The sequence below is a fragment of the Ictidomys tridecemlineatus genome, chromosome 12 (genome assembly GCF_052094955.1).
Source record: "Ictidomys tridecemlineatus isolate mIctTri1 chromosome 12, mIctTri1.hap1, whole genome shotgun sequence".
Taxonomy (NCBI): domain Eukaryota; kingdom Metazoa; phylum Chordata; class Mammalia; order Rodentia; family Sciuridae; genus Ictidomys; species Ictidomys tridecemlineatus.
Genome location: NC_135488.1, coordinates 879,973 through 906,157, shown reverse-complemented (window position 1 = coordinate 906,157; position 26,185 = coordinate 879,973). Strand labels below are relative to the sequence as shown.

The 26,185-nt window shown below is 39.4% G+C and overlaps 1 protein-coding gene across 4 annotated transcripts in view; it reads left to right on the top strand.

The window, feature by feature from the left end:
* LOC101976678 (uncharacterized) overlaps positions 1-19,026 on the top strand; it is a 40,694-nt gene extending 21,668 nt beyond the window's left edge. For all 4 annotated transcript variants that reach the window (XM_078027910.1, XM_078027911.1, XM_078027913.1 and 1 more), the window contains 3 exons: positions 2,394-2,520; positions 8,146-14,253; positions 18,701-19,026. In XM_078027910.1, coding sequence (XP_077884036.1) covers positions 2,394-2,520; positions 8,146-10,340 — 2,322 coding nt within the window. In that variant the 3' untranslated portion in view covers positions 10,341-14,253; positions 18,701-19,026. The remainder of the gene's footprint in view (positions 1-2,393; positions 2,521-8,145; positions 14,254-18,700) is intronic.
* Positions 19,027-26,185: the final 7,159 nt, after the last annotated feature.

Below are 26,185 nucleotides of genomic sequence, written 5' to 3'. Positions count from 1 at the left end.
AATGCAGGAGGATTCCATGGTTTACATCAGCCTTGAATGCTTAGGGTCACCATGTCTCAAAAAGTAAAAAAGGACTGCAGATGTTGCTAGTGGTAAACCTGAAAACAGTCCTTAGATTCAATCCCAATCAGAAAACAAAATCCCACTGAGTGTGAATACTTTTACCTATTAAGTAGTGATACTTTCTCATCTAAAACTAAATGAATAAAATTGGGAAGCAGAGAGGTTTGAGTTAATAATCTTAAGCTTACAAAGGAAGGTCCTTGGGACCCATTTTTTTTTCATGAGTCCCTTATTTTCCAGATATGGATTTGAATGGTAGGTAATCATTCCTAAGAAGGAAGTCTAGAGAAGTAGGAGGAAGATGTAGTTGTTTTCCAGGAGTTTCCCAGGTCAGGGGCAGCATTGAATTTTCCTCCCAAACTACTATGGAACATGCAGACTGTTACTTCTCCACTGTTCCAGTATTGTGTTTAACATGTTTAAATCCACTTTGCTTCACTTTTATCACAACAGTCAACTTGAACTCTGTTTAAAACATATGGTGCACATATCCCCCCTATATCAGGAGCCCTCTGTTCTTTCACTTCATCAAAGCCAGGCCAGGCATACATGACCTGCAGGATTCAAAAGGTTTTCTTTTTGGTAAATGGACATTGGATTGTCTTGGTATCTTAGATTCCCATTGAGGATGTTTCTGGGTCATTAGAAGAAGTGAACCCTGCTTTGTTTTCATTCCATCTGGATGCTCCACTATCCATAAATACACAAAGGTTAATAAAATGCACATTCATTGCCCCAAAGAGCGAAGTAAGTCTAAAAGGACAGAATGATTAGAAGAGACTCAATCTCTACAATGCCATGGAAAGTCTGCTGAAATACTTACTATGTCATTTAGTTTTGATTTGGCTACAGACATCACAGCAGTGATGATGTGTCCTTTTATATTGATTGATACTTTTTACCAACTTGTTCTATTTGTTCTTCAACTCTTTTAACCTTATTTGCTTGGTATAAATGCTGTCTGCCACATTTCCCCTATAATGTTATATGTCTTTGTCTTTAAGTGTTTTGGTAGGATTTTCTAAATAATCTACATAAACCATCATATTTGATACAAAAACTCTTCTTTCTTAATAATTTTTCTTCATGGCCTGCTTTGGGTAAAGCAGCCTCTGCCTGTCTTTTGCTTAATAGAGACACTGGCTTTATTAACAGAGCTCCTGAAGCAGACCACAATCCCATAGGCTTTCATTTTATTCTACCTGCAGCTCACAATCATAGTCTCATAACATCTTGCATTTTCCATGAAAGAAATAAGAATTATATCTTTCCAAGTGTGTGAAAATTATAATGTCTTCTTCAAAATAAATTTTTAGTAACAGGGACAACATGAAGAGTGTAAAAGATTCAGTAACTGTGGCTCTTATTTTATTCCCTATCCTTAAAGGTGTCTATCTCAATGCCTTTTTAAGACAGCATTCATCCAAAATTGATTTATGTTTTAGAACCAGGAATATATGTCATATTTACATTCACATGAAAATTTGTTTTTTCAATGTATAAAGATGATATATCTACTTATGTATACATGAAACATAAATAAATATCATTTGATCAATCTGATCCTGTTTCTATTTAACATTTTTTCAATTAGTCCTCTCATTATTAATCACTGTCCTGCTCTGAAAATTCTAACGCTAACACTTTATGTTGACTTTAAAGCTCCCTGTGCTTTTTTTTTGAATTACAGGTCAAATAGACTTGGGTAAAAATCGAGCTCTACCATTTACTTGGTGTTTGACAAATTGTCATAAAAGATGAATACCAGTACTACTATCACATTCTTTTGGTTTTCTTCATTAAAACCTGAAAAACTCTTAGTGAGAAGTATATATTTGCAATGATCTATGAATGATCAAATGGTCAGTGTGCTATTAATTGACCTATTCTTATTTCAGATTGGAATTACTAGATTGGAATTATTGCTACATTTTCAGAAAACCAGGTCATATTTTAGTGAATCTCTGATTCATGGCTGTGCATTTGAAAATTTAGAATTACCCTTCTTACTCACCAGAACATTCTCCTTTGAGAAATAATTGATCTTATGATATATAAAATCACAATTAAAATGTATTTTCTTGTGTTGATGCCTTAATTTTACATTTTATTTTATAAAGTTGGAGTATATAAACTTTTTGTGGACTTATAATACTTTTTCCTCAGAATTAGAGAATATCACTGTTACAAAGTATTTTCTTGAGTAATTAAAGTCACTTACCTACTTGAGAACCAGTTCTACTAACTCTCATATCATCTTCAGTCAACTTAGAAGCTCTGTGAATGGTCAATTGGGCAGTGTGCTATTAATTGACCTATTCTTGTTTTAGGAACTGTTGACATTCAGGGATGTGGCCATTGATTTCTCTCAAGAGGAATGGGAATGCCTGGAGCCTGCTCAGAGGAATTTATACAGAGATGTGATGCTAGAGACCTACAGAAACCTGGTCTTCCTGGGTAAGCAGAGCTTCCTTTCAGTGATATGGAATGATGTGACCTACATGTCAAAATCCAATTTCTTCCCTTTATGGTACCAGAATAGAAGCATCAATACTCTCAGTGATAATTCCAACAAATAGTCAGTTCATTTTGCAATGAACACATTGCCTCTAAGCTGTATTTGAACACCCTCCCCTGGTGCAAAGGAAAGAGCCCTGAGCTATGTACCCAGCTGGGCAGAAATTCATGAAACAGAGGACACAATTGAGAGGTCTAAGGCAAGGAGGAAGCCAAATTCAAATGTTGGTGGAAAAGTTATTATGCCATAGAAATGGTTTTCCAGGAGCTTAGGTTTATTTCTCATGCTGTCCTAGAAGGACACATACTGCCCTGTGTTGAACATGGTTTCCTTTTTAGTCTCCTCCTTCTCCTCCATGGATGTCTGTGTTGAGTCAAATTAACAGCCCAAGCACTCCCCTTTGCTTGTGAGGTCAGCATGATCTGATGGCATTTTCATCATTTGATGTGTCTGTCAGAAATCTATGCACAGTTCTGGAGACCTATAGGTGAATCCATTTTAATATAAATGTTTATAATTGCAAATTGTATCATACAGCAGTGTATCTGATATCACTTAAGTATTTATTAATTAAAATTCCCATATCAAAACTCATTATTATGAATACTTAAAGAATATTCTGTGGAATTTTTCTGCCATAGAGTGAATGTCAGGAATTCACAGTGGCTGTTCATTTTGGTTATATGGTCACAGGGAATAACTACAATTATATAAAAGGGTTTGCAAAATAATCCATCCATGATTATTCAGAATTTTGTTGGTTAAATTTTTTTTCTTTTTTTCTTTGCTATAGTTCATTTTATAGGTTAGATTTCAAGTTATAGTATAGGTTTCCTCACATCAGTTAATGTTTCCATTTTTTAAACCTACATTTTATAGTTCTATGGCCATCTCCAATATTTCACAAATTAGGGCAGTGTAAGATGAAATTAAGTTATGCCTGATTCTTGTTTCCATTGTCAATACAATTATATTTGCTTCTGTTATTTTATTTTATTTTTGTTTCTATTGCCAGTAAAATTACATTTGAGATAAAATATATTGTATCTCAAAAGTTTTTGTTTTAAAGTATGTTACACATATGATAATTATTTCTGGTCACTTTTGTGTGTACTATTCATATACACCTTTGCCTTCACATTGCATCTTTAGATTTAGTCTCTGGTAATCTGCATACAGTTGTCATTTTTTAAATAAGTTTCTTCTGCTTCTTTTAATTCTTTCCCCTTCTTTTTAAATTGGGTTATCTTGTGGTTCATGAATTGTTATCATGACATTATTTGATTCCTCTTTCACTTCCCTTAATTCTATGAGTATTTTGTCATTTGCTTTGATATTTTACAAAAATAATTTTAAGCTTACAGTAGGTTTTTAACTGGCAACAAATTAACTTCAATTTCATAACAAAATTCAATATATTTATGTATCCTTTGAAAATTATGTTATTGATGGCACAGTTATTTTTATATTCCATACATATTTAGAATTTATGATGATTTTTATGTTTTTATATTTCAAACTCTATTGAAAAAGTGTTTTATGACCCATCATTCCCATAAAATTAAATTCTATATTGGTATATGAATTTTGTAGTACCTACCATGAAAGCTTTAAAATTTCATATGACTTGTGTTGCTGTGCACATTTATTTTATTGTTCAAATGGGATGATTCACTTTAGTATTTTTTGAAGGAGAGTTCAAGTAGTTATAAATGGCTGCATTTACACATATTTAAATCTTTATTTTTACTCACATGAAAATATAGTATTTCTTTTTTAAAATATTTTATCTTGTAGTTATAGTTGGATACAATACCTTATTTTGTTTATTTATTTTTATGTGGTACTCAAGACCAAACCCAGGGCCTCATACGTGCTAGGTGAGCACTCTACCACTGAGCCACAACCCCAGCCCAACATGAAAATATAGTATTTCTGATTATAGTATTATCAGTTGGTAATTTTGTTGTTTTCCCTTTTGATGCTATTCCTCAGTTCCTTTCTGTATTGCAAGGTTTCCATTTCATCTCACTCCAGTCAGAATGGCAGCTATTAAGAATACAAACAACAGTAAGTGCTGGTGAGGATGTAGGGGAAAAGGCACACTCATACACTGCTGGTGGGACTGCAAAATGGTGCATCCAATACGGAAAGCAGTGTGGAGATTCCTTGGAAAACTGGGAATGGAACCACCTTTTGACCCAGCTATCTCATTCCTTGGTCTAGATCCAAAGGACTTAAAAACAGCATACTACACAATTCACAATAGCTAAACTGTGGAAGCAACTTAGATGCCCTTCAGTAGATGAATGGATAAAGAAAATGTGATAAATATACACAATAGTATATTAATCAGCAATAAAAGAGAATAAAATCATGGCATTTGCAGGTAAATGGATGGAGTTGAAGAATATACTGCTATGTGAAATTAGCCAATCCCAAAAAACAAATGCCAAATGTTTTCTCTGATATAAGACACTGATTCATAGTGAGGTTGGGAGGGGGGACATGGGAAGATTAGAAAAACCATAGGACAAACAGGAGGGAGAGGAAGGGAGGGGACAAGGGTGTAGGAAAGATGTTGAAATGAGATGGACATCTTTACTCTAAGTACATGTACAAAGACATGGATGGTGTGAATATACTTTGTATATAACCAGAAATATGAAAAATTGTGCTTTATGTGCCGCAGTCTGGCTGGGCACAAATCACGAGCCACTCAAGCAGGAACAAACTTTATTTCCGAACTCTTGCGAAAGCCACCCAGGTGGCCTTCTCCAGGACACACCACACACAAACTGGAACTCCCTCCACTGGAACTTCACCAACCAACGCGAACTCTCCAGGAATCCCCGAGAGAGCTCAATGGGAACTCAATGGGAACTCCATGAGAACTCAAAAGTACTGGCAAAATGCTAGGCGCCATCCCAACTCAGCTGTGGCTCTCAACATTTATGTGTAATATGAACTATAATGCATTCTGTTTTCATATATAACAAATTAGAATAAAAAATTTAAAAAAAGAAATTGACTAATGACTATAATGAAATTATATTCAAGTACCCTTTTTAGTTACACAGTTTTCTTTTGGTTCTCTCAAGATTCTCTCTTTGTGAATGTTGAAAAATTAAGTGCAATGCACTTTGAGTCTTTTTGGTTTTTTTCTACTTAGGAATAATTGAACTTCTTTGATATTGATTTATTTTTTTGCTCATATTTATCATTGCTCAGGCTGTTAAAATTGATACTGGAGATTGAATTCAGTTGCTTTTTCACTGCCCTTTGCCTTTTTCATTTTTAATTTCTGACAGTCTCACTAAGTTGCTGAGGCTGGCCTCAAACTTGTGATCTTTCTGCCTCAGCCTCCCAAGTTTCTAGGATTACAGTTGTGTACAAACCCTCCCCCACCACTCTCTCAGACACTATTTCTTAAGAAAGTCTTCAAGTACACTAGTTTTGCTTGTTTGTAGTAATAATTTTTGTCTGGATTTTATTCAGTTTTCTGTGTTCTGGTTTAGTTCACTAGACTTATAAACTATATGCCAAATCATGGCATTTGCAGGTAAATGGATGGAGTTGAAGAATATACTGTATTTGAACTTGGGATCTCTTTTATTGCTGAGTAATATACTATTGTGTATTTTTAGCACATTTTCTTTATCCATTCATCTAATGAAGGGCATTTAGGTTGGTTCCACAGTTTAGCTATTGTGAATTGTGTAGTATGCTGTAGTATAAGTAATATAAGTCTAGTGAACTAAAGATTATTTAGGTTCCTTGTGTAATTCATAATTCCTACATTCCCAATGTTCAATTCCTATGTTTCATTTTACCCCTGATTAATCAAGTGTCCGTTTTTCTTTGCATACCATATTATTTTTGATCTGTCCATATAAAAGCCAGCCTATAGTAGATTAATAGTCATTTTGGAAAATAATATGGATGTTAGTAAAGAACTGAAAAACAGGAAGCACTGTGACACATGCTTGAAATTCCAGGTAATTGGGAGGACTTGCAAGAGGCGTGTCACACCATGTCTCAAAATAAACAATTTTAAAGGGGTTTGTGTTGTAAGTCAGTGCTGTAACACTCTTGGGCTTAATCTTAAGCACCACATATAAAAAGTTAGGAGTAGAATGCCCCTGTGATCCAGAAAAGCAAGTTCTAAACAGGTAACTAGAAGAGATTAAGTCAGCATGTTGCAGAGAGAGCTCCACTACTGCTTCAGTGTAGACACTGTTCACAGTACTCAAGACATGGATTCCACCTATGTGCCCATCTGGGGTTGGATGGGTAAAAAATATGATATTTATACACAATGAATTAATAATAGAAAAGAGATATCTTGTCAAGTGAAGTGACATGGGATAAATATGCAGGGCTTTGCATTACATGAAATAAGGAAGTCACAGAAAATAATTTGCAGCCTCTTCTGACTCACATGTGGAACTCACAAATGCAGAGAGTAAAATGGTTACTAGCTCCTGTGTATTAGGAGTGTTGGTCAAAGACTAAAATATATTATTTTAAAGGACATAAGAAATATTGATCCCAGAAACACTTAAATATTGAGCCACATCCCAAGCCCTTTTAAATTATTTTTTATTTTGTTACAGGGTCTCACTAAGTTACTTACAGCCTCAGTAATTTGCTGAGGCTGTATTTGAACTTGGATCCTCCTGCCTCAGTCTCCTGAGTTGTGAGGATTCACACTTGTACCACCACACTGGCTAATGTACTGTATTCTTGATGAATGCTAAGAGAATGAATGCAATGTTTTCTAAGTAGTAAAATGATGATTATATAAAATAACAAAATGTTTTTTAGCTAGATTTAGTCATTTCACCATGTATTTATATTTTCAAATACCATGAAATACTTGGTAAATACATGCCATTTTATTTGTCAATGAAATGAATCCATGAATAACCAAAATTGTAAAACTTAAAAAGCAAGTCATTTGTCTTGGTCTCCATGTGTTATCCAGATAATACTGACACAGGGTGTGTTGTGTGTGTGTGTGTTTATCATTAAAAAGATTAGCCCATTTTTCTCCTTAGACAACATAGGTTCTTTGTCCCTGTAGGATATCTGTGTTATGGTCATTCAAAATCTGTTATAGACAGGTCTTTCTCATGGTAGACCGACAGTGGTTTTCAGACAATCCCCAAGAAAACCAGAAATGTTCACATTTTACATTTTCCTTTTCCTATTGAGAGAGAAGAAGGGAGTTGGTAGCTTTTCCGTAATTGTACAATGGTGCATTCTAGAGGAGGAAGGCCAGGAGTGGATAAAAATAACATACTTTCCTTTCCTTTGTTATATTACTCTTTAACTATATGCTCCTCTTAGACACTGTGAATTCTCAGATGATTTGGATAATTCTCACAAAGTAAATTTGTCTGTCCATTGTTATTTAGCTCATATATTTATGGAGTAATTATGGTCTTTGATGTACTATTCTGCCACTACATTGATGTCCTGACAGCTATAATTTCATGTTATATTTTTAAAGTATATTCTCAGTCTAATATGTAAAATAATTATTATTTTCATTTTTTTAGGCATGACTTCTCATCATACCCAGGAAATTTTACCAGAACCCATCAGGGAACATTTATTTAAAAAAGTGATAAAGAGAAGATATGGAAATTGTGACCTTGACTATTTACAACAAAAGAAAATACAGAACAGTGTAGATAACAGTGAAGGTCAGAAATCATATTATGAAGGACAAGACCAATTAATAGTGACTGTCCTTAATACCATCGATAGTCCTCAAGAACATTTAATAGCTCAGAAGAGTATTCAATTTATAACTGAAGGGCAAGTTTCTCAAAGTGTTGATTTTGAAAATTTCTTTACAAACTGTCCATTATTCTGCAGTGAACAAAGAATTCCTTCTTGGGCCCAAACATACACTTTTAATGATGGTGGAAAGGCCCCTATATACTCCATACTTCTTAACCAAAATTCAGATTTAGATTTCGGCAAAGTGTGCAACACATGTAATGAAACAAGCAACACTTTCAGCCAGGTCTCTACACTAAGCAATTACCAGTGTCCTTATGTTGGAGAAAAAAAGTATGAATGTAGCAAAACACAGAAGAACTCTAGCTTTGGTAGCAATAAAAGAGAACATCAGTGTGGCCATTGTGCACAGAACCTTTACAGAGATGACAAATGTGGGAACATCCTTCTTCAGTGCTCAAAGCACCATGGGAGTACTCAGAGCCAAGAGGCACCTTGCAAATGTGAGGAATGTGAGAGAGCTTCTCACTCAACCGCAAGCCTTCCTCAATACAGTGGAGCTCATCCTGGAAAGGAGCCCCCCAAATTTAAGGAATGTATTCAAGCAGGGAGTTCCACACCACTTTCTAAACATCACAAGTACCATAGTGATCAACACTACAAATGTGTAGAATGTGGCAAATCCTTTAATAATTGCTCAACCATTTCTAAACACCTGAGATGGCATAGCAGTGAGAAACCCTACAAATGTCAAGAATGTGAAAAAAAATTTAAGAATTTTTCAACTCTTACTCAACAACAAAGGATTCATATGGGAGAAAAGCCCCACATATGTGAAGAATGTGGTAAAGGTTTTACTAAAAGAAGACAACTTACTCAACACCAGAGAATTCATAGTGGAGAGAAGCCCTATAAATGTGAAATTTGTGGCAAGGCTTTTAATAAAAGATCACATGTTACTCAACACCAGAGTACTCATACTGGAGAGAAACCCTACAAATGTGAAGAATGTGGGAAAGGATTTACTCAAAGAGCATATTTTACTCTACACTACAGTATTCATACTGGAGAGAAGCCCTACAAATGTAAAGAATGTGGGAAAGGATATACTCAAAGAGCAGGTCTTACTCAACACCAAAGAATTCATAGTGGAGAGAAGCCCTACAAATGTGAAGAATGTGGGAAAGGATTTACTCAAAGACCAAGCCTTATTCGACACCAGAGTATTCATACTGTAGAGAAGCCCTACAAATGTCATAAATGTGGGAAAGAATTTACTCAAAGAGTACATCTTACTCTACACCACAGTATTCATACTGGAGAGAAACCCTACAAATGTATGGAATGTAGCAAAGCTTTTAGGTGTAATTCATTGCTTACACGACACCAGATAATTCATACTGGAGAGAAGCCCTACAAATGTAAAGAATGTGGGAGAGGATATACTCAAAGAGCACACCTTACTCAACATCAGAGAATTCATACCGGAGAGAAACCCTACAAATGTGAAGAATGTGGGAAAGGATTTACTCAAAGACCAAGCCTGACTCTACACCAGAGTACTCATATGGTAGAGAAGCCCTATAAATGTGAAGAATGTGGGAAAGGATTTACTCAAAGAGCCAACCTCACTCTACACCAGCGTATTCATACTATAGAGAAGCCCTACAAATGTAAGGAATGTGGCAAAGCTTTTAGGTGTAATTCATTGCTTTCTCGACACCAGAAAATTCATACTGGAGAGAAGCCCTACAAATGTAAAGAATGTGGGAAGGGTTTTATTCAAAGTTCACACCTTACTCAACACCAGAAAATTCACACTGGAGAGAAGCCTTACAAATGTGAAGAATGTGGGAAAGGATTTATTCGAAGAGCAGATGTTACTCGACACCAGAGTATTCATACTGTAGTGAAGCCCTACAAATGTAATAAATGTGGGAAAGCTTTTAGGTATAAATCAAGCCTTACCCAGCACCAGAGAATTCATAATGCAGAGATTCAATGTTAAAAATGTGGGAAAGTTTTTAATCAAAGAGTATGGCTTATTCTTCACCAGACTAATCATAACAGGGAGAGGTAATGCAAGTGTAAAAACTGTTGCATACCTTTGAGCAATTGCTCAGGCTTATCACTGGAGAATTCATAGTGTATAGAAACCCTAACAATGTAAATACTGTGCCCAAGTCTTTACTCAAATTTCAAATTTTCCTTAACATCAGAAACCTGATACCTACAGGGGATGTGGAAAGACATTTGCCTGAAATATATGCCTTAAAAATAGCAAAATATCAACACTGAAGAAAACACCTTAAGGAATATAAAAAATATAGCAAAGCTCTTATCTGTACCTTGATTCTTGATGTATGTGAGAGGGAAATGAGGAATTGCCTTTAACTTTTGCTTAAAATTTGTTAAGCATCCTTACCTGCTGGGGTAGAAATAAAGAAATTCTCACAAGTATCATAAAATAGTGTAGAACTCTTGTCTCTGGAAGGAGGTAAATTTATTGTAAATCAAAGATTTCTCAATATTTTCACTTTTGAAAACTGGAGGAAACAATTGTAACTTAGATTCATTTATCAGACGATAACTTGTTCCTGAGAGTTGTCAATCTATAATTTCAACTATTTACAGTGGATTTTGAAATACTTTATTCACATTATTATGAATTTTGTCACAAAATAAAAGTAAAATTTGTTAATGTATTAGTATTGTTAGGTATTTACTTGTGGTAGTATGTCACAGGTATTACAGTGGTCTTCTTTACTAAAAGTTCTGTGCAACAGATAGTAAAAACATATGTTATAGCTAAAGCTTCATCCCGGGGTTTCATAAACTGACTTCCAGACCACTCACGTATAGTCAGATCAAGCCTTTATTGAAGCACACTGGTGGCCGCTGACCAGAACTTAAAGCTATTCCCCTGATCAGCCGAACAATTGCAAGGGCACTCCTTATAAGCCTGAAAACCGCAAAAGGGATGTTTAGGGGTCTAGCCAAGGCAAGCAAGCCAGGTTACAGAGGCGGGAGAGTACAGTCAAGTGGCTGGAAACCTAACCAATCTCAGTTAGCCCAGTCACCCCAGTTACAGAAACAGAGCCCCATTACCCTAGTTACAGAACAATGTTCCATTAGGTAGCTCCCTTTTCTTAAAGGTTTCTATAGTAAAAGGAAAAAGAACATTTTGCCCTGGTTATGACCCTTCTACTTGGCATGGTTGTTTTACAGGATGAAGTCATAAAACAAAATGGAGTCACATTTGCTTCTACTATCATGCATACTAAAAAGTGTCCATTAATCTTTTTAGAAACATCAACTCATTTGGAGAATAGTATTCCCCCAAATCAGAATACTAATTATATATTATGGTGATCTTAAGACAGTTATAGATATAAGAATAGGAAAATAAACCCAAAATTTCTCTATCTTGAATTAGTACTTTCAAATTTTACGCTACAGGGGCTGGGAACGGCGGCACATACCTTTAATCCCAGCAACTGAAGAGGCTTCTGCAGGAACATCCCAAGTTTAAAGCCAGCCTCAGCAACTTAGTGAGACCCCCAAGCAACTTAGTGAGACCCTGTCTCAAAATTAAAAACCAAAAAGACCTAGGAATGTGGCTCAGTCTTTAAGCATCCCTGGATTCAATCCCTGGTACCAAAATAATAATAATTTTTTTAACCTTATAGAATAAGAGTAGTCCTAAGGGCTCTGCAATTTTGGAGAGCAACACAGCTTTCCAATATAGGGATTTTAAATACCCCAGAAATTAGGAGCCACCAGTGAGTATTTTGTAAAAAGAAGGGCCATTGGAAGAAATATTCCTAATGGTTGCCCAGGAGGCCATGTGGACAGCTAGACACTGGCCCATCCTGGCTCCTGGTATGTTGGTAGAAAACAACTAAAATACTGAGGAAGCCAAGGAGTTCCTCAGGAAGACCCCTCTGAGGGTCTCGACTCACATCGAAAAATTTAGAAAACTATTTTTGCCCCTTATTAAACTATAACCAGAAACAAGTACCCAATAATGGGGGCGGGGGAGAAAAAGAGCCATACTAACAGAGCATCTAAACTCCCACATGATTATATATCATTTCACTTTGGCTACTTTTTATTTGACTCTAAAATTTATCGTAGTAATTATACATTGGGGATCAAAGGATAGAGAGTACATGGCACAGGCTGACACTGAGTCCTGATGAAGTATCCAGATTACACCTGTCCCTTTTAAGGTCTTACAGGAACAGGAGCACATGGCACATGTCATTACAGAGAAGTAAACAAAGGTCTTGTTTAGATGAGCAACTGGAGTATATAAAAGTCATGTTCAAAAGCTAATCACAGGGCTGGGGATGTGGCTCAAGCAGTAGCGTGCTCGCCGCCGGGCATGCTTGCGCCCGGGTTAGATCCTCAGCACCACTTACAAACAAAGATGTTGTGTCCGCCGAAAACTAAAAAATAAATATTAAAATTCTCTCTCTCTCTCTTAAAAACAACAACAACAACAACAACAAAAACACAGCCTGGAATGGTGGCACATGCCTGTAATCCCAGCAGCTCAAGAGGCTAAGGCAGGAAGATCTCAAGTTTGCCCCAGCAATTTAACGAGGCCCTAAGCAAATCAGTGAGATCCTGTCTCTAAATAAAATACAAAAATGGGCTGGGGATGTGGCTCAGTAGTTAAGCAACCTTGGGTTCAGTCCTTGATACCAAAAACCAAAATAAAACAAAAAACTAAACACAAAATAAAACATATTACCTTACATTTTTTCTTTGTGTTAGCCCTTTGGGTCAATGGAACAGCAGGGAGTTTGGGGATATACTTCCCAAACTACATATGCTTCATTGGTGATTTCATATAGGTCACACTGATATAGGACAGATGAGGCCTGAGTCCCAAGGAATTTGCAAGATGCAGGTTGTTGATTAGCTTTAGTGGTACAGAGGAACTAAGGCTGGAAAATCTCTGATCCAGGGTTGACAAATCCTTTGAGATTCAATGGGTGTTTACATGACAGTGGGTGGTTACATAGCAGTAAGTCTTTGTCCCATATTTTCGGGACAGACAGGTTTCACAGGTTTTTCCAAGGAAAACATTATTTGTTTGTATAGCAAGCTTTCTTGAGACAGGGTCTGTTACAACATTCCTCTGCAAACCTGGCATTTACAAGAAAGATGAAGCTTTTGGGGTTACATTAGCACTTTGATAATAATCTGGATAATATTCAGGATATATTGGTTTATGTCGTTACAATCAATTTCACCTGTTTTAATTTTTTAATGTGAATATTAGGAAATTTTAAGTGACCCATGTGCTTCACATAGGATTTTCATTGGCCATTGCTGCCTTAGGGGGTTGCTTCCCAGGCCAAGCTGCAGACTCACACGACGGGAGAGCAGGAAAGTTAAATGAACTTGCACAGTAACTGTCATGATATTATTTCCACTCGTGAATATTATGCAGACATATAATTCATCAGGTGAAGTCACCTTGTATGCGAGGTTCATCGCACATGTCCTCTGGCGCTGCTAGATCACTCTTCTAAGAGGAAACGTTGCCTTTGATTAGCTGTAGCCTGAGGCCCTCTTGTCCAATTCGCAGATCTCGGGAGGAAAAGTAAAAGCTATCACCAGGAACCTGTCATTCTGGCCTCACTGATTCCTAGGGCTCTCTGGGCTCAGCCTGCGGGGCAGGTCTGCAGCGTTGTGCAGCGGAGAGCACTCAGGGAGAACCGTCCAATCTCGGCACAGCCAGCGAGGACAGGGAGGCTTCCGCGATCTGGCCTGGCCCTTTCCTTCAGAGCCGCCCTTCTAGCGATCTGGCTCTAGGCTTCTGTCGCCAGCCCTGGGGTCTCACTGGCTTTGCCCTCCAGGTGCTGAAGATCCCTGGTGGCCGCCTGGCTCCCGGGCGCCAGGAAATGGTGAGTGGGGCGGGGCCTCTTGAGCCCGGGGAGGGAGGTTGTTGGAACCGCGAGACTGGCTGCGGTGACACCAGGAGCTGCTGGAGGCTCCGGGGTCCGTGGCCTGAGCTCTCCTCCTGGCAGTGTCCCCTCAGTCCCCCTGGCCAGCAGGTGGGGAGCGTGCCGGCAGCGGAGCTCCTGCCCAGCCTGCTGCACCCCCTCAGCTGGCCCTAGAGAGTCAGCAGCCCAGTCTTCCCAGGTGGGTGGTGATTGACAGGTGGACGGCGGTCTGAGAAGTCTCTCCACGTGGGATTTTCCTGCAGGAGAGAAGCAGTGGCTCTGGGCCTCGCTGCCGCCGTCCTCCTGAGCTAGCTGGCTTTCTTGCTTTTTCTCCCTCCTCCCCAACCTTCCTTCCGCAGGGTGCTTTACCAGGAGCTCCATCCCTGGTTCTGATGTAGGGCGGAGGGGGCGGCACCTGAGGAATTCGCGGGCAGCAGGTTTACTTAAGTCGCAGCGGTCCAGAGGGAGCAATGCGGGGACCCTGGTAGGGAACTTCTCTGAGATTTATAGTCAGTGCGTGGTTACAGGGCAGCTACTCCTTATCCCATATTTGTAGGTGACACAGGTTGATACCAAGGGAAACAAAAGCGAAGCTTCTGTTCAGCAAGCTTCCTGAGACAGTCTGTGACATCTGTCTGCAAACTTGGCTTTTTCAAGAAAGAGCAAGCTCAACCCACAGTGAGCGCTCTGGAGGAAAAATACTGCTGACATTCTTTGTAACAATCTTGCTGACAAGAAGAGAAGCTTAATTTTGCTAGTGGTTGTTTTGGGGCTACATGAGTACTTTTTATTTTTTATTTTGAGACAGGGTGTAGCTAAGTTGCTGAGAATGGCCTAGGTATGGTCGAATTTATACAGACATTTCTATTGAACTTAAGAATACAAATTTCAGCGAGGTGCTGTGGGGTGGTGCATACCTACAATCCCAGGGGCCTGGGAGGCTGAGACTGGAGGATTGGGAGTTCAAAGCCAGCTTCAGAAACTTAGGGAGGCCCTAAGCAACTCAGTGAGACCCTATCTTTAAATAGAATAATAATAATAATAAAGGCTGGAGATGTGGCTCAGTGGTTAATCGCCCCTGCGTTTAATCATATATATATTCATCTGTATATTTTGTTTATACTCTGATTCTTTGATCATTATGGTAATATTATAGTTTCATAATATACACTACCTAGTAATGATAGCTACTTCTTTTGCTCTTATAATTAAAAGGTTTCTTGGCTAAGTTAACATATATTAAACCTTGTGGATAAATTTTATAGACTAATTCTTGGTTCCTTATTCCATTAAAAATAAATCATTCTGGGGCTGGGGTTGTGGAACAAGTGGTAGTGTGCTCACCTAGCACGTGTGAGGCACTGGGTTTGATTCTCAGCACCACGTAAAAATAAAATAAAGATATTCTGTCCTAAAACTAAACAATAAATATAAAAAATAAATAATTCTGAATTTTTATTAGTACATTATAGACATATATCGTGTTGGGATTCATTAGTCATAATCATACAAGCATGAGTATAATTTGCTTCATTTCAGTGGTATTTCCCCTTTCCCTTTCCTCCTAGCTTCCCATTCCCCCTCCTCTCCTGGTCTTCCTTCTATTTATTTATAGTTTTAAACTACTGCTTTATAGATAAACAAAGAGGTGAAATTCATTGTGATATATTTATATATGAACATAGCAGTTTTGATGAGATAATATTATAGACTAATTTGGGGGAGATGGTTATTCTTGTAATGATGACTTTTGCCATCTGTACATTGGGGTGTGTAATTGAGCCTTTCTTTAAAATATTTTTTTCAGTTGTTGATAGACCTTTATTTTATTTATATGTGGTACTGGCAATCGAACCCAGTGCCTCACACATGTCAGGTAGTCACATTACCACTGAGCCCCTGCCCCAGCCTTATAATTGAGTCTTTTATGGACTACTGTATATTTTAGTTTCTCATGAATCCTACACATTTCTCTTAACGAACATGTTCCCATGTGAAATACAACATACGTGTAAATCTGTTTGAAACTCATGTGGTGCAGGGCTCAGTGGCCCTGAGTCTGTTACAACAGTTTGTAATCCCAGTGGCTCAGGAGGCTGAGGCAGGAGCATCCTGAGATCCATCAACCTCAGCAAATTAGCAAGGCCCTAAGCAACTCAGTGAGACCCTGTGTCTAAATAAAATACAAAAAAAAGTTGGGGATGTGGCTCAGGGGTTGAGTGCCCCTGGGTTTAATCCCTGGGTTTAATCCCTGAAGACAATCTCACATGGTGTAAACTTGTGTGTGTCCGTCCTAACCTTGTCAAAATGACTTTCCCCCTATGTAGACTTTATGACACTGGGTTCTCATTATCCCCTCTGATATTTTCCTGATCCCATGTTTCAGAACTGCTTGATGTGAGGATCCCACAGCTGGCCTAAGTTCTCTTGGAGTGTCTCATGAACATCAGCACCTGGGTCTTAACCTATTAGAAAGCTGTCTGAATTTAGGGGTGTAGTCTCTCAGGAGTAGCTGAGTGTCCTGCAGGCAGGAGGAATCTCCTGGTGCACCCTTTATCCAAAAGACACTTTTTTCCTTACTTTGGCTACTGTGTATACTGCCAAGTGAAGATGAGTATGAAGTCTTTTATTAACAGAGGGATTCCAGTTCCTTTGGCTGTGTACCCAGTATTATTATCACTGTATCATATAGTAGTTCTACATTTAGATTTTAAATAGCCTTCATGCTACTGGTCACAATGTCTTCAGTCTCTATGTGACAATTCCTAGGGCTGTACCTTGCTTCTAATTCATATAGAGTCTTAACACCTTTTTTGGTCAGGCAGGCCCAGGGCAAGGGGCTGTCATGAGACTTTGTTTTAACCTCCCAAAGGCAGCCTTGTCTTTCTGGTGTACAATCATATTTAATTTCTGTTCCTTTTTGTTCTTCATACAGACGTTTAGCTATTTACCTAAAATTAGGGACCCAAACATGGCAGAACTATGACATTCTCAGGAATTATACCTGTCTCTTGTTCCTGACTTCATAATATAGCCTGCTTTCAACCTGACATCAAACTCAGGTTCATTTGCTAATTTAATATTTCAGATAGGTGACTTTTTTACAAAACTGAGCCTCAGTAGTGGACACCTCATTTCCACATGAGGTGAGGTTGTTTAGTGTAGCAGTAATGTTTCAGAGGATGTGTTCTTGGTTGTGGTTGGCTCTAAGCAGGTCATCCATATTTTGTGGCATGTTAGAAATAAATCACTTGGTCAGTCTTGAAGTAGGACATGGGACTTTATTTGTTGGTGGGTCAGAATTGCAGAAGGCAAGTCACCTCTGCAACCTTTGACATCTTGCAGAGGTAGTGTGCACTCTTATAGCAAGAAACTGTAAGCCACCAGTAAGTCAAAACCATAGGGAGTAGGTCAGAATGACCCGGTACAGTCAGGTACATTGCCCCCAAAAAAGGAGAGCAATTTTACATTGTAAAAGAAGAAAAGAGACATTTTCTTTTTTTAAAAAAATATTTATAATTGTAGTTGGACACAATACCTTTATTTCACTTATTTATTTTTATGTGGTGCTGAGGATGGAACCCAGGGTCTCGCATGTGTGAGGCAAGTACTCTACTGCTGAGCCACAACCCCAGCCCTAAAAGAAACATTTTCTAAGGCTGTGTGTTTCTAAGCAGGGTGTGCTAAGCCGAATCATGTTCGAAGAGGCAGAGTTTTCTCATGGGAGAAGCATTTCCTATATGAAATGGAGTCTCAGGGTAAAATGGAGTTTGTCTGGTGAAGGCATGTATATACTGGCCCATGACACACACATTTCCAAAGGAGTCCTTTATTCAGCCTTAACCCTAACAGCTAACACTTTTGTTAGACACTCATTCAACAAAATAGAAGAGATTTTAAATCCCTGAGGTAAGACACTCTGGTGATACTGGATATGTTAATTGTATTGAAGTTCTCTCAGTCAAAAGCAAACTGTAATTAGGAATTCCTTTTGAGGGGGATACAAAAGAATTCATCTTTTCACTGTAGTGTTTTGAACCAGTCATAGTTACCTGGCATTGCAATTAGCAGGGTGTATGAATTAGGTCATGTGGGCTGAATATCCCAAACAATGTTAGTTTTAGCTCTTAAGCCCTTTGAACAAATTAGTGTGCATTAGTGTGAGGTATTGTTGTTGTTGTTTATTTTAATCAAGCAGGGCTGGAGTACTACAAGATATTTGACAAAGCCAATTCCATGCCTGTTTTAAGAATTTGTCCACAAGAGGCTGGATCCCTATCAGCACTTCTCTTAAGGGGGTATTGTTTCTTCCTGGGCAGGGGACCTCCTTAAACAGCATTGTGTTTGTGATGACATTGTTCACCTCCTCAGTGTCCCTTTGGCCCTCACAGACTTACTCTCATTTTAGCTGACCTTCAGCCCAGCAGTCTGTCTCCTTTCCTGGATGGATGGCAATGGAGACTGGATCAGGACATGTTCTGGTGTCACTTGCAAGTGGAGTTACGGCTTTTTTTTTTTTTTGGATGAGAAGTTTATCTTTTTATGGTGAAATAGCAGTAAATCACTGGGTCAGTCCTGAAGCAGGTCCTAAGATGTTTATTCACCAACTGGCAGTCCGGATTCACCAGCTGGCGGGACAGAAGGCAGACTGCAAGCCTACATTCTCTGGCTCTTCCAGAAGTTAGAGCAAACCTTTTATACCACAAATAAAGTATGTCAGTATATTAATTTTAAGTGGCTGTTGCTATGATTCAAGATAATAAATAAAAGTCATGAGATGTAAAATCATAAGCAGAAGGGGAAGTCATTTTGATTAAAAATGGTTACTAATGTCTACACAAACATTAACATTCTATGTGGTTAGGGTACATTGACCCCTCCCCCCAATGGAAACCAAAAAGAGAACAATTTCACATTGTATAAGAATTGCCATTTTGTGTTGCCAAACATGTTATGCTAAGCAACAATTGATGGGCACAGAGGTGGAGTGTTCCCATGGGAGAGGCATTTCTTACATGATATCAAGTCTCAGGGTAAAATGGAACCCATTTGGTCATTGCCAATATGGCCAGGCCCATTACAATTTGAGCAGATCTCATCCAGGAGCTGTGTTGGACAACCTGGCATGTACAAATCTCTGCCTTTGTCTTCATTTCCCTGGTGGCATTCTAGGGGTTGGAGCACAGGGTCTGGTTGAGACTGACTGGTCCCTGTTATCATTATCACAATGTCATCAACTTCAGGTGAGTCCCCACTGTCAGTTGCACCCATGGGCTCCTGCTGGGCCTGTTCTCAGTGTGGGCATGTTTTCCATGGAGGCAGGCCCTTCCCATGCTGTCTTTTGGCTCCCTTGATGACCTCTTTGTGGAGGCTGCCAACACAAACCTGAGGTGGCTTTAGTTTCTGTTCTTTGCAGGCCTTACCTTAAAGACAATGTCAGTTAGCTGTGGGTGGTTTAGGTCAGTTTGCCCCCTCCACTCACTACATTTTTTTCTCAATGTCCAGGCTACTTTGTCCAGTGAAGGTCACATTAAGCACAGAGACATTTTTGTTGTTGTTATTATTTATTTATTTATTTATTTATTTAACCAGGGATTGAACCCAGGTCCTTTAACCAATGAGCCACATCCCCAGCCCTTTTTATTGTTTTATTCTCAGACAGGGTCTCATGAGTTGTTCAGAACCTTGCTAAGTTCCTCAGGGCCTTGCTAAATTACTGAGGCCGGCCTCAAATGTGCAATCCTTCTCCACCATCCTCCCAGGTCACTGGGATTACAAGTGTTCAAAACCACAGCTAGTCTATACAGAGATTTTTTAAAAAATAATTTTAGTTGTTGATGGACACACAATGTCTATATTTTTATGTAGTGCTGAGGATCAAACCCAGTGCCTCACACATGTAAGGCAAGCACTTTCCCACTGAGCTACACCCCCAGCCCCATACAGAGATGTTTTAGGGTTCAAGAAGCAGGTGACTGCGTACAGGGGTAAATAGCTCAGGGACTCAGGACACAAGGTGGGGAGCTTGCACTGGAGGCCTTGCCTCTCCTCAGCTGCTCTGGCCTCAGGTGACAGTGCCCGGGATGTTGGACCTTGGCTCTGAGGCCAGCAGGCTGGTTTTGATTTATTGCCACATGGTCCTGGGCCCTGTGCTTGTGGTATGGCTGAGGTGCAGCCTGGAGAGCCCTGGCCTTTGGCCTTTTTGTTAGAACTTAGCTGGTTCTTCTTTTGTCCAGAGCCCATGAGGTTGCAGATCTCTCTCTACTGTAGCCATCTGCTTTCATCCACAGCTGCTTTTCCTTTCTGCAGTTATTTATCCCCTCCATCTTCCTGTACATTTAGGCGGATGGGATACTATCTTAGGAACAATTGCTCTGCCTCTGTGCTGAGTGTCCCTTGAGCAAACGGAGTGTCCTGTAAATCTTAAACAGGAGATCATCCCTGTCCCCAAGTCATAATCTAGTGGTTCTAACATCATTGCCATTGTCCTTTTATGTCTCTTTCCCCAGCTTGGGCAAAAGAGGTAGAAGACACTTACTTTTCTAAACCCCAGCAGCTTTTCTGGGATTTACTTCTGACATAGGGCTGGTTTTCCTGACCCACAGTGGGATGATCTGCAGCTGCCTGGGACTGGGCTGAGAAACAGGGCTGGGCACACTTCTGTTTTCTGGTGCCTTGCTATCCTTGCACACCATGAACTTTGTCTTTTTACACCATGAACTTCGTCTCAGACCAGTCAGACTCCTTATGCAACTGCGTGGATACCTGGCCAGATAGGATTTCTTCCACTCACCTACCTCTGACAGACCAATTCTAGTAGCAAGATTATATAACAATTCAGATAGTGAGTCCCTGGCATGTCTCTACTCTAGGGCAGCAGCCTATTTTCTGTTCACCCTCTCTTCCACCTAAGTGTGTGCTACCACCCCGTGGAAGATTTGGTGGATATGGACATGAGCCCCTGAGACCCCAGAACTATCTTGTTGACTACTACCATTCTGAGGAGTTTTTAAGAGCCTCAAATCTTAATTGTAAAACTTTGTGCCTGACTTTGAAGTTGTGAGCTGAAGGCTAACAAGAAGTGATTCAGTGGATCGATACAGTAAAACATCAGCTTTTTCTTAAACATATCTTTTTAAGGACCTGTTAGCCAGGATTGTTCCCAAGAGATAAATATAGGATTGCCCATGTGTTAAGGGGCCAGCGATATTTAATAAAAAACCCAGAGACAACCAGAGTGAATCCCTCAAACCAGGGCCAACAGAAGAAATCCTTTAAAACAGACCAGTTGGGGAAACACCTCTTACGTCCCCTGCTGCCATGTAAGCACAACTCTGACACCAGTGGTGCCACAGATGTCCAGACAGAGGTACCTGATGCTCCCCTGTAGAGGACCTGATGTGTGGAATCAAGGGTCTCAATGTGCACACAGGAGGAACTTGCCAGATGTCCATGTTGGCATGACTTCATTGCATTCAGTTTCCTTTTTCCCAGAGTAGGCCCATGGTGGAGCCCCACACCATTCAGGGAGAGCAAGAGGCCCCTGAAGCCAAGGGGCCTTGGAAGCTCCTGGGAAGGCCCCTCAGACTCTCCCTTTACTTACTGGAACAGCTCCTCCAGGACAACCTGAGGCAATTCACCTGTCTCCTAATTCTCCAGGCTCAGCTGTCAGTGAGCTCATTAGCCAGCTTGTTCCTCAGTGTGGAAGTGGGGTTGCTCAGAGTGCCAGACCTGCCCAGTTTTCTCCCTGGTGACCAAATTTGATCCTGAAAGTTTGATCCTTGACCCCAGTAGTGATCTAATAATAATAACATGGTGTTGAGAAAAAGGAAAATTAAGTTTTATTGCTTTGCTATCAAAAGAGAAACACAGGGGACTCCTGTCTCAGAAGCTGTAATTTAAATTGCTAGTGAAGAGAGGTCCTTTAAAATGGTGACTCAAAGACTACCCTCCAGCTGTGCCCTGTCCAGAGGCATAATTCCCTTGTAGCCTCAAGAGAGCTCTTTCTAAAAACTTCTTGTGCAAACTCTAACGTCTGGATTTCTTGGTTCCTGTGGTGCATGAGCTGAAGGACATGTAACCTGGCTTAAGTCCTGATTTAATATAGGAAGAAGTTAATCTAATTTTGCCCATGGTTAGAGAGGCATAGAGGGAAAGGTAAAGGATAAAACAAGTCAGTTTTAAGACAAGCCACAGTGGTAGAGCAGCAAGAAGTATGTTCAAAGCATGAAGTGGACCCTGTTACATTTCTAGGGAGACGCAAATAGAACACCTGGCAGATGGGAATGGGTAGGATTGATGAAGAATAGAAAATTCAGATCCAGCTGGGCATCATGATGGATGCCAGTAATCCCAGAGACTCAGACAGAGGCAAAAAGGTCACAAGTTTAAGGTCAGCCTGGGCAACTTAGTGAAACTAGGAAAGATCAAAACTACAGAAAGAACTGTGGATATAGCTAAGCTGTGAAGTACCTCTGGGTTCAGTCTCCAGGACTATGAAAAAAAAAAGTCAGAGGTAAGATGGAAGAATCCTTTACCATGCAGCCAGCATGTACTTAGGAGAGGACAGGAAAAGCGTATGTGTTGGCTGAGGCTGAGGTGCGTCAGACTCCATGGAGCTTTAGGCAGGAGGGAAATTTAGGTCAATTTTTAGTTAGCAAATATTTTGTGTGGGCCACTAAAAGCAAACTGTTCAGTTCATTCTTTATGAATGTTTGGATTGTTATAGTTAGTTCAGGAGGACCATCAAAGTCATAATGAGAAGGGTGACTTTTTTCTTTTTTCTTTTCCCTTTGGATACCAGGGATTGAGCCCAGTTGTGCTTAAACACTGAACCACACCTCTGGCTTTTAAAACATAGTTTATTTAGAGTCAGGGTCTCAATGAACTGCTTAGGGCCTTGCTAATTTGCTGGGCCTAGATTTGAATTCATGATCCTGCTGCCTCAGCCTCCCAACCTGCTGGGAATTTCAGGTGTGTGCCATTATGCCCAGCTTGGGAAGGGTGACTCTTTAGTAAGCTGCTATAGAAGAACACTAAGGATGGGACCATATTTTCACTCAGCTCTTCCCTAGGATTACCTGCCTGCTGCATCTTTTTCTGCCACATTCCATACTCTGTCCATCTTTTCTGTGTTAACTTCCTGAGTTATGAGATGCTGGTATGCATAGTCAGTGTTTTCCTTTATTCTAAGTAGTTATGTCAAATTATTCAACAACTAGGGAGTACCAAGGTTCCTCAACTTATAGGAAATTGATAAGAACTATAGATAATATCCTGGGGCCTGTAACTGGATTCCCAGTAAGGTGAAATACTGCAGGTTTGAACCCCAAGTAAAAATGACACCATCAACATCATCAAAACATAAACTTGAAACAATCCAAGATCCATGAAGCAGAGCAATGAGGGAACCACTTGGGTAGAACAAAGCCCTGGACAGCAGCACAGCAGCCTGTGTTGACAGGCAAATAAAGTTAAAAAAGGAAAAAATACTTTTAACATAATCCTAATGGAATAGTAATGGTAACAATAAGTTACAGAAAACTCAAAAGTAATATAACCAAGGAAAACAATGATTCCTACTCCATGATCTTTCTATCTTGGAGTGAGACTACCATGGACAGAGTCCTCAGAAACTGTGAGCTAAAGTAAATGTTTCTATTTCTAAGTTGTGACTTTTAGCTATTTAGTTCCCAGAAATGAAATGCTCACTACAACAGAAAACTTACTAGTTGGAATGACCTCTTCCAGTGTCCTATTTTTTCCCTGGTGCTGGATTTCAGGACTGCCATGGTGGGTGATGACACTTGGTACGCACAAGGGTATTTCTTATAGAATGTCTGTAGACCATCAGCCTCCTGGTCATCTCTTCCTAGAGGACAGACTGAGGATTGGGGTGGAGACTTGGGGTAAAAATGGTTGTCCTGGGGCTTAAAGGCGTCTCCTTTTTTTCCACTTCACTGACAATTATAACCCCTTGGAAGATGAATATTTTTCTTGTAACCTCCATTTCATGAAGATTATTGGTGACCTAAAAATTGGATCATGGTGTCAAGGGAGAAATACAGAATTTATTCTCCTCTCTGCATTTTCTCTGAGTTGTGAATAAAAGGAGAAAATCCAAAAGTTCAAGGAAAACCCACACCCTTCAGGTGTATAAGAATCCACACAGTGAGTAAGAATGAGGTGGGAGAAGGCCCAAGGTGTCAGGATGCCTTTTAACCTTGGGTCTGACCTGTCTGTTTTACAGTAAGCTCTGCTCTTCCTGGGCTTTCACCTTGAAAAGATTTCTTTACTTACTTCAGCTTCAACTTTTCCCTAACTGTAAAATGTATTTTACTAGTAAAGCTTCAAACATAAGAAAATATATCCAAAGCTACAGGATACAGTTGAATTTTAGAAAAGGAAGTCAGCATTATGTTACTTTATTTAAATGTTTTATTTGCCTTTCTTCTTCTCTGGAATGTTCTCTATGGGATTCTCATATGCTCTGTATTTTTATGAGTGATTTCAAGTGGAATTCCAGGGCTTAGCTTTGGAAATTCTATCAGAAACAATAAACAGGGAAAATCTATCTTCCATTATAGCTGAAGAAAAATGAATGCAGTTTTTAAAAATTGAGTGATAGCTGCCTAGGTGAATTTCAGATTTACCAAATTATCACCTCCTCATCCATGAAGACCTGTGACAGTCAATAAATCATATATCTTATCATCTGGGTATTGGAGGTTAATGCTAAATCATGTGATATAAGTTTGGCAAATCCTAGAATTATTCACATGATATATGTTTTAGCAAATGATTTGTTATCATGGAGATAGCAACCAAATATTACTTTTATTTTTTAAAAAAGATGGATGCTTTTGTTTTTCCTCTTGAGGTATGAATGTAAGTGCTTTACACATTTGTTGCCTCCTGTGGACATAAACACTGAGTTTGGCCAGGCATGGTGGGTGATGTGTGCCTGGGATGCCAGCTACTCAGGAGGATAGTGCAGGAGGATTGAAAGTTTGAGATCTGTATTGGCAGTCTGGAGAGACCAAAAGGGCTATGGATGTTGCTCAGAGGTAATTCTGCAAACAGATCCTGGATCTAGTCCCTACTACAAAACAAAATCCTACTGAATGAGAATACTTTTACCCAATAAGTTATGGGTCCTTTCTCATTTAAAACTGAATGAATGAAATTGGGAAGCAGAGAGGTTTTTGCTTAGTTAATCTTGAGCCTACAATAGAAGGTCCTTTTGCTTCTTGAGACCTGTGTTTTCCAGGAATGGGTTTGAATTGCACGCACTCACTCCAAAAGGAAGCCTAGTGGAGGAGGAGGTGGAGGTGGTTTCCAGGTGTGTGGCCCTGGCAGCATTGAATTTTCCTCTCAAATTGCCTTCTATTGGAACATTCAGGTTCGTGCTTAACATGGGAGCACTTTGCTTCCTTTTCTTCTCATAACCATAAAATTGAACTCTTTAAACATGTGTGCACGTGTATTCCCCCTATCTCAGGAGCCTTCTCTGTTTACACTTTCATCTAACCAGGCCAGGCATACGTGACCTGCAGGATTGAAAATATTTTCTTTATGATAAATGGGCATTGGAATGTCTTGGTATCCTTGATTCCCATTGGAGATGTTTTGGGGTCATTGGATGTTGCTGAAGAAGTGATCCATGCTTTGTTGACTTTCACCTGGATGCTCCATCATCTATAAATACACAAGAGTCAATAAGATGCACATTTGTTGCCCCTAAGAACTTAGTCCTGAAAGAACATAATGATTAGAAGAGACTCAATCTCTAGCATGCCAAGTAAATTCTACTGAAACACCTATTAAGTCATTTGGTTTTGATTTGGCCAGTGTTATCACAGCACTGATTATATGTTCTTTCACGTTGATTGAC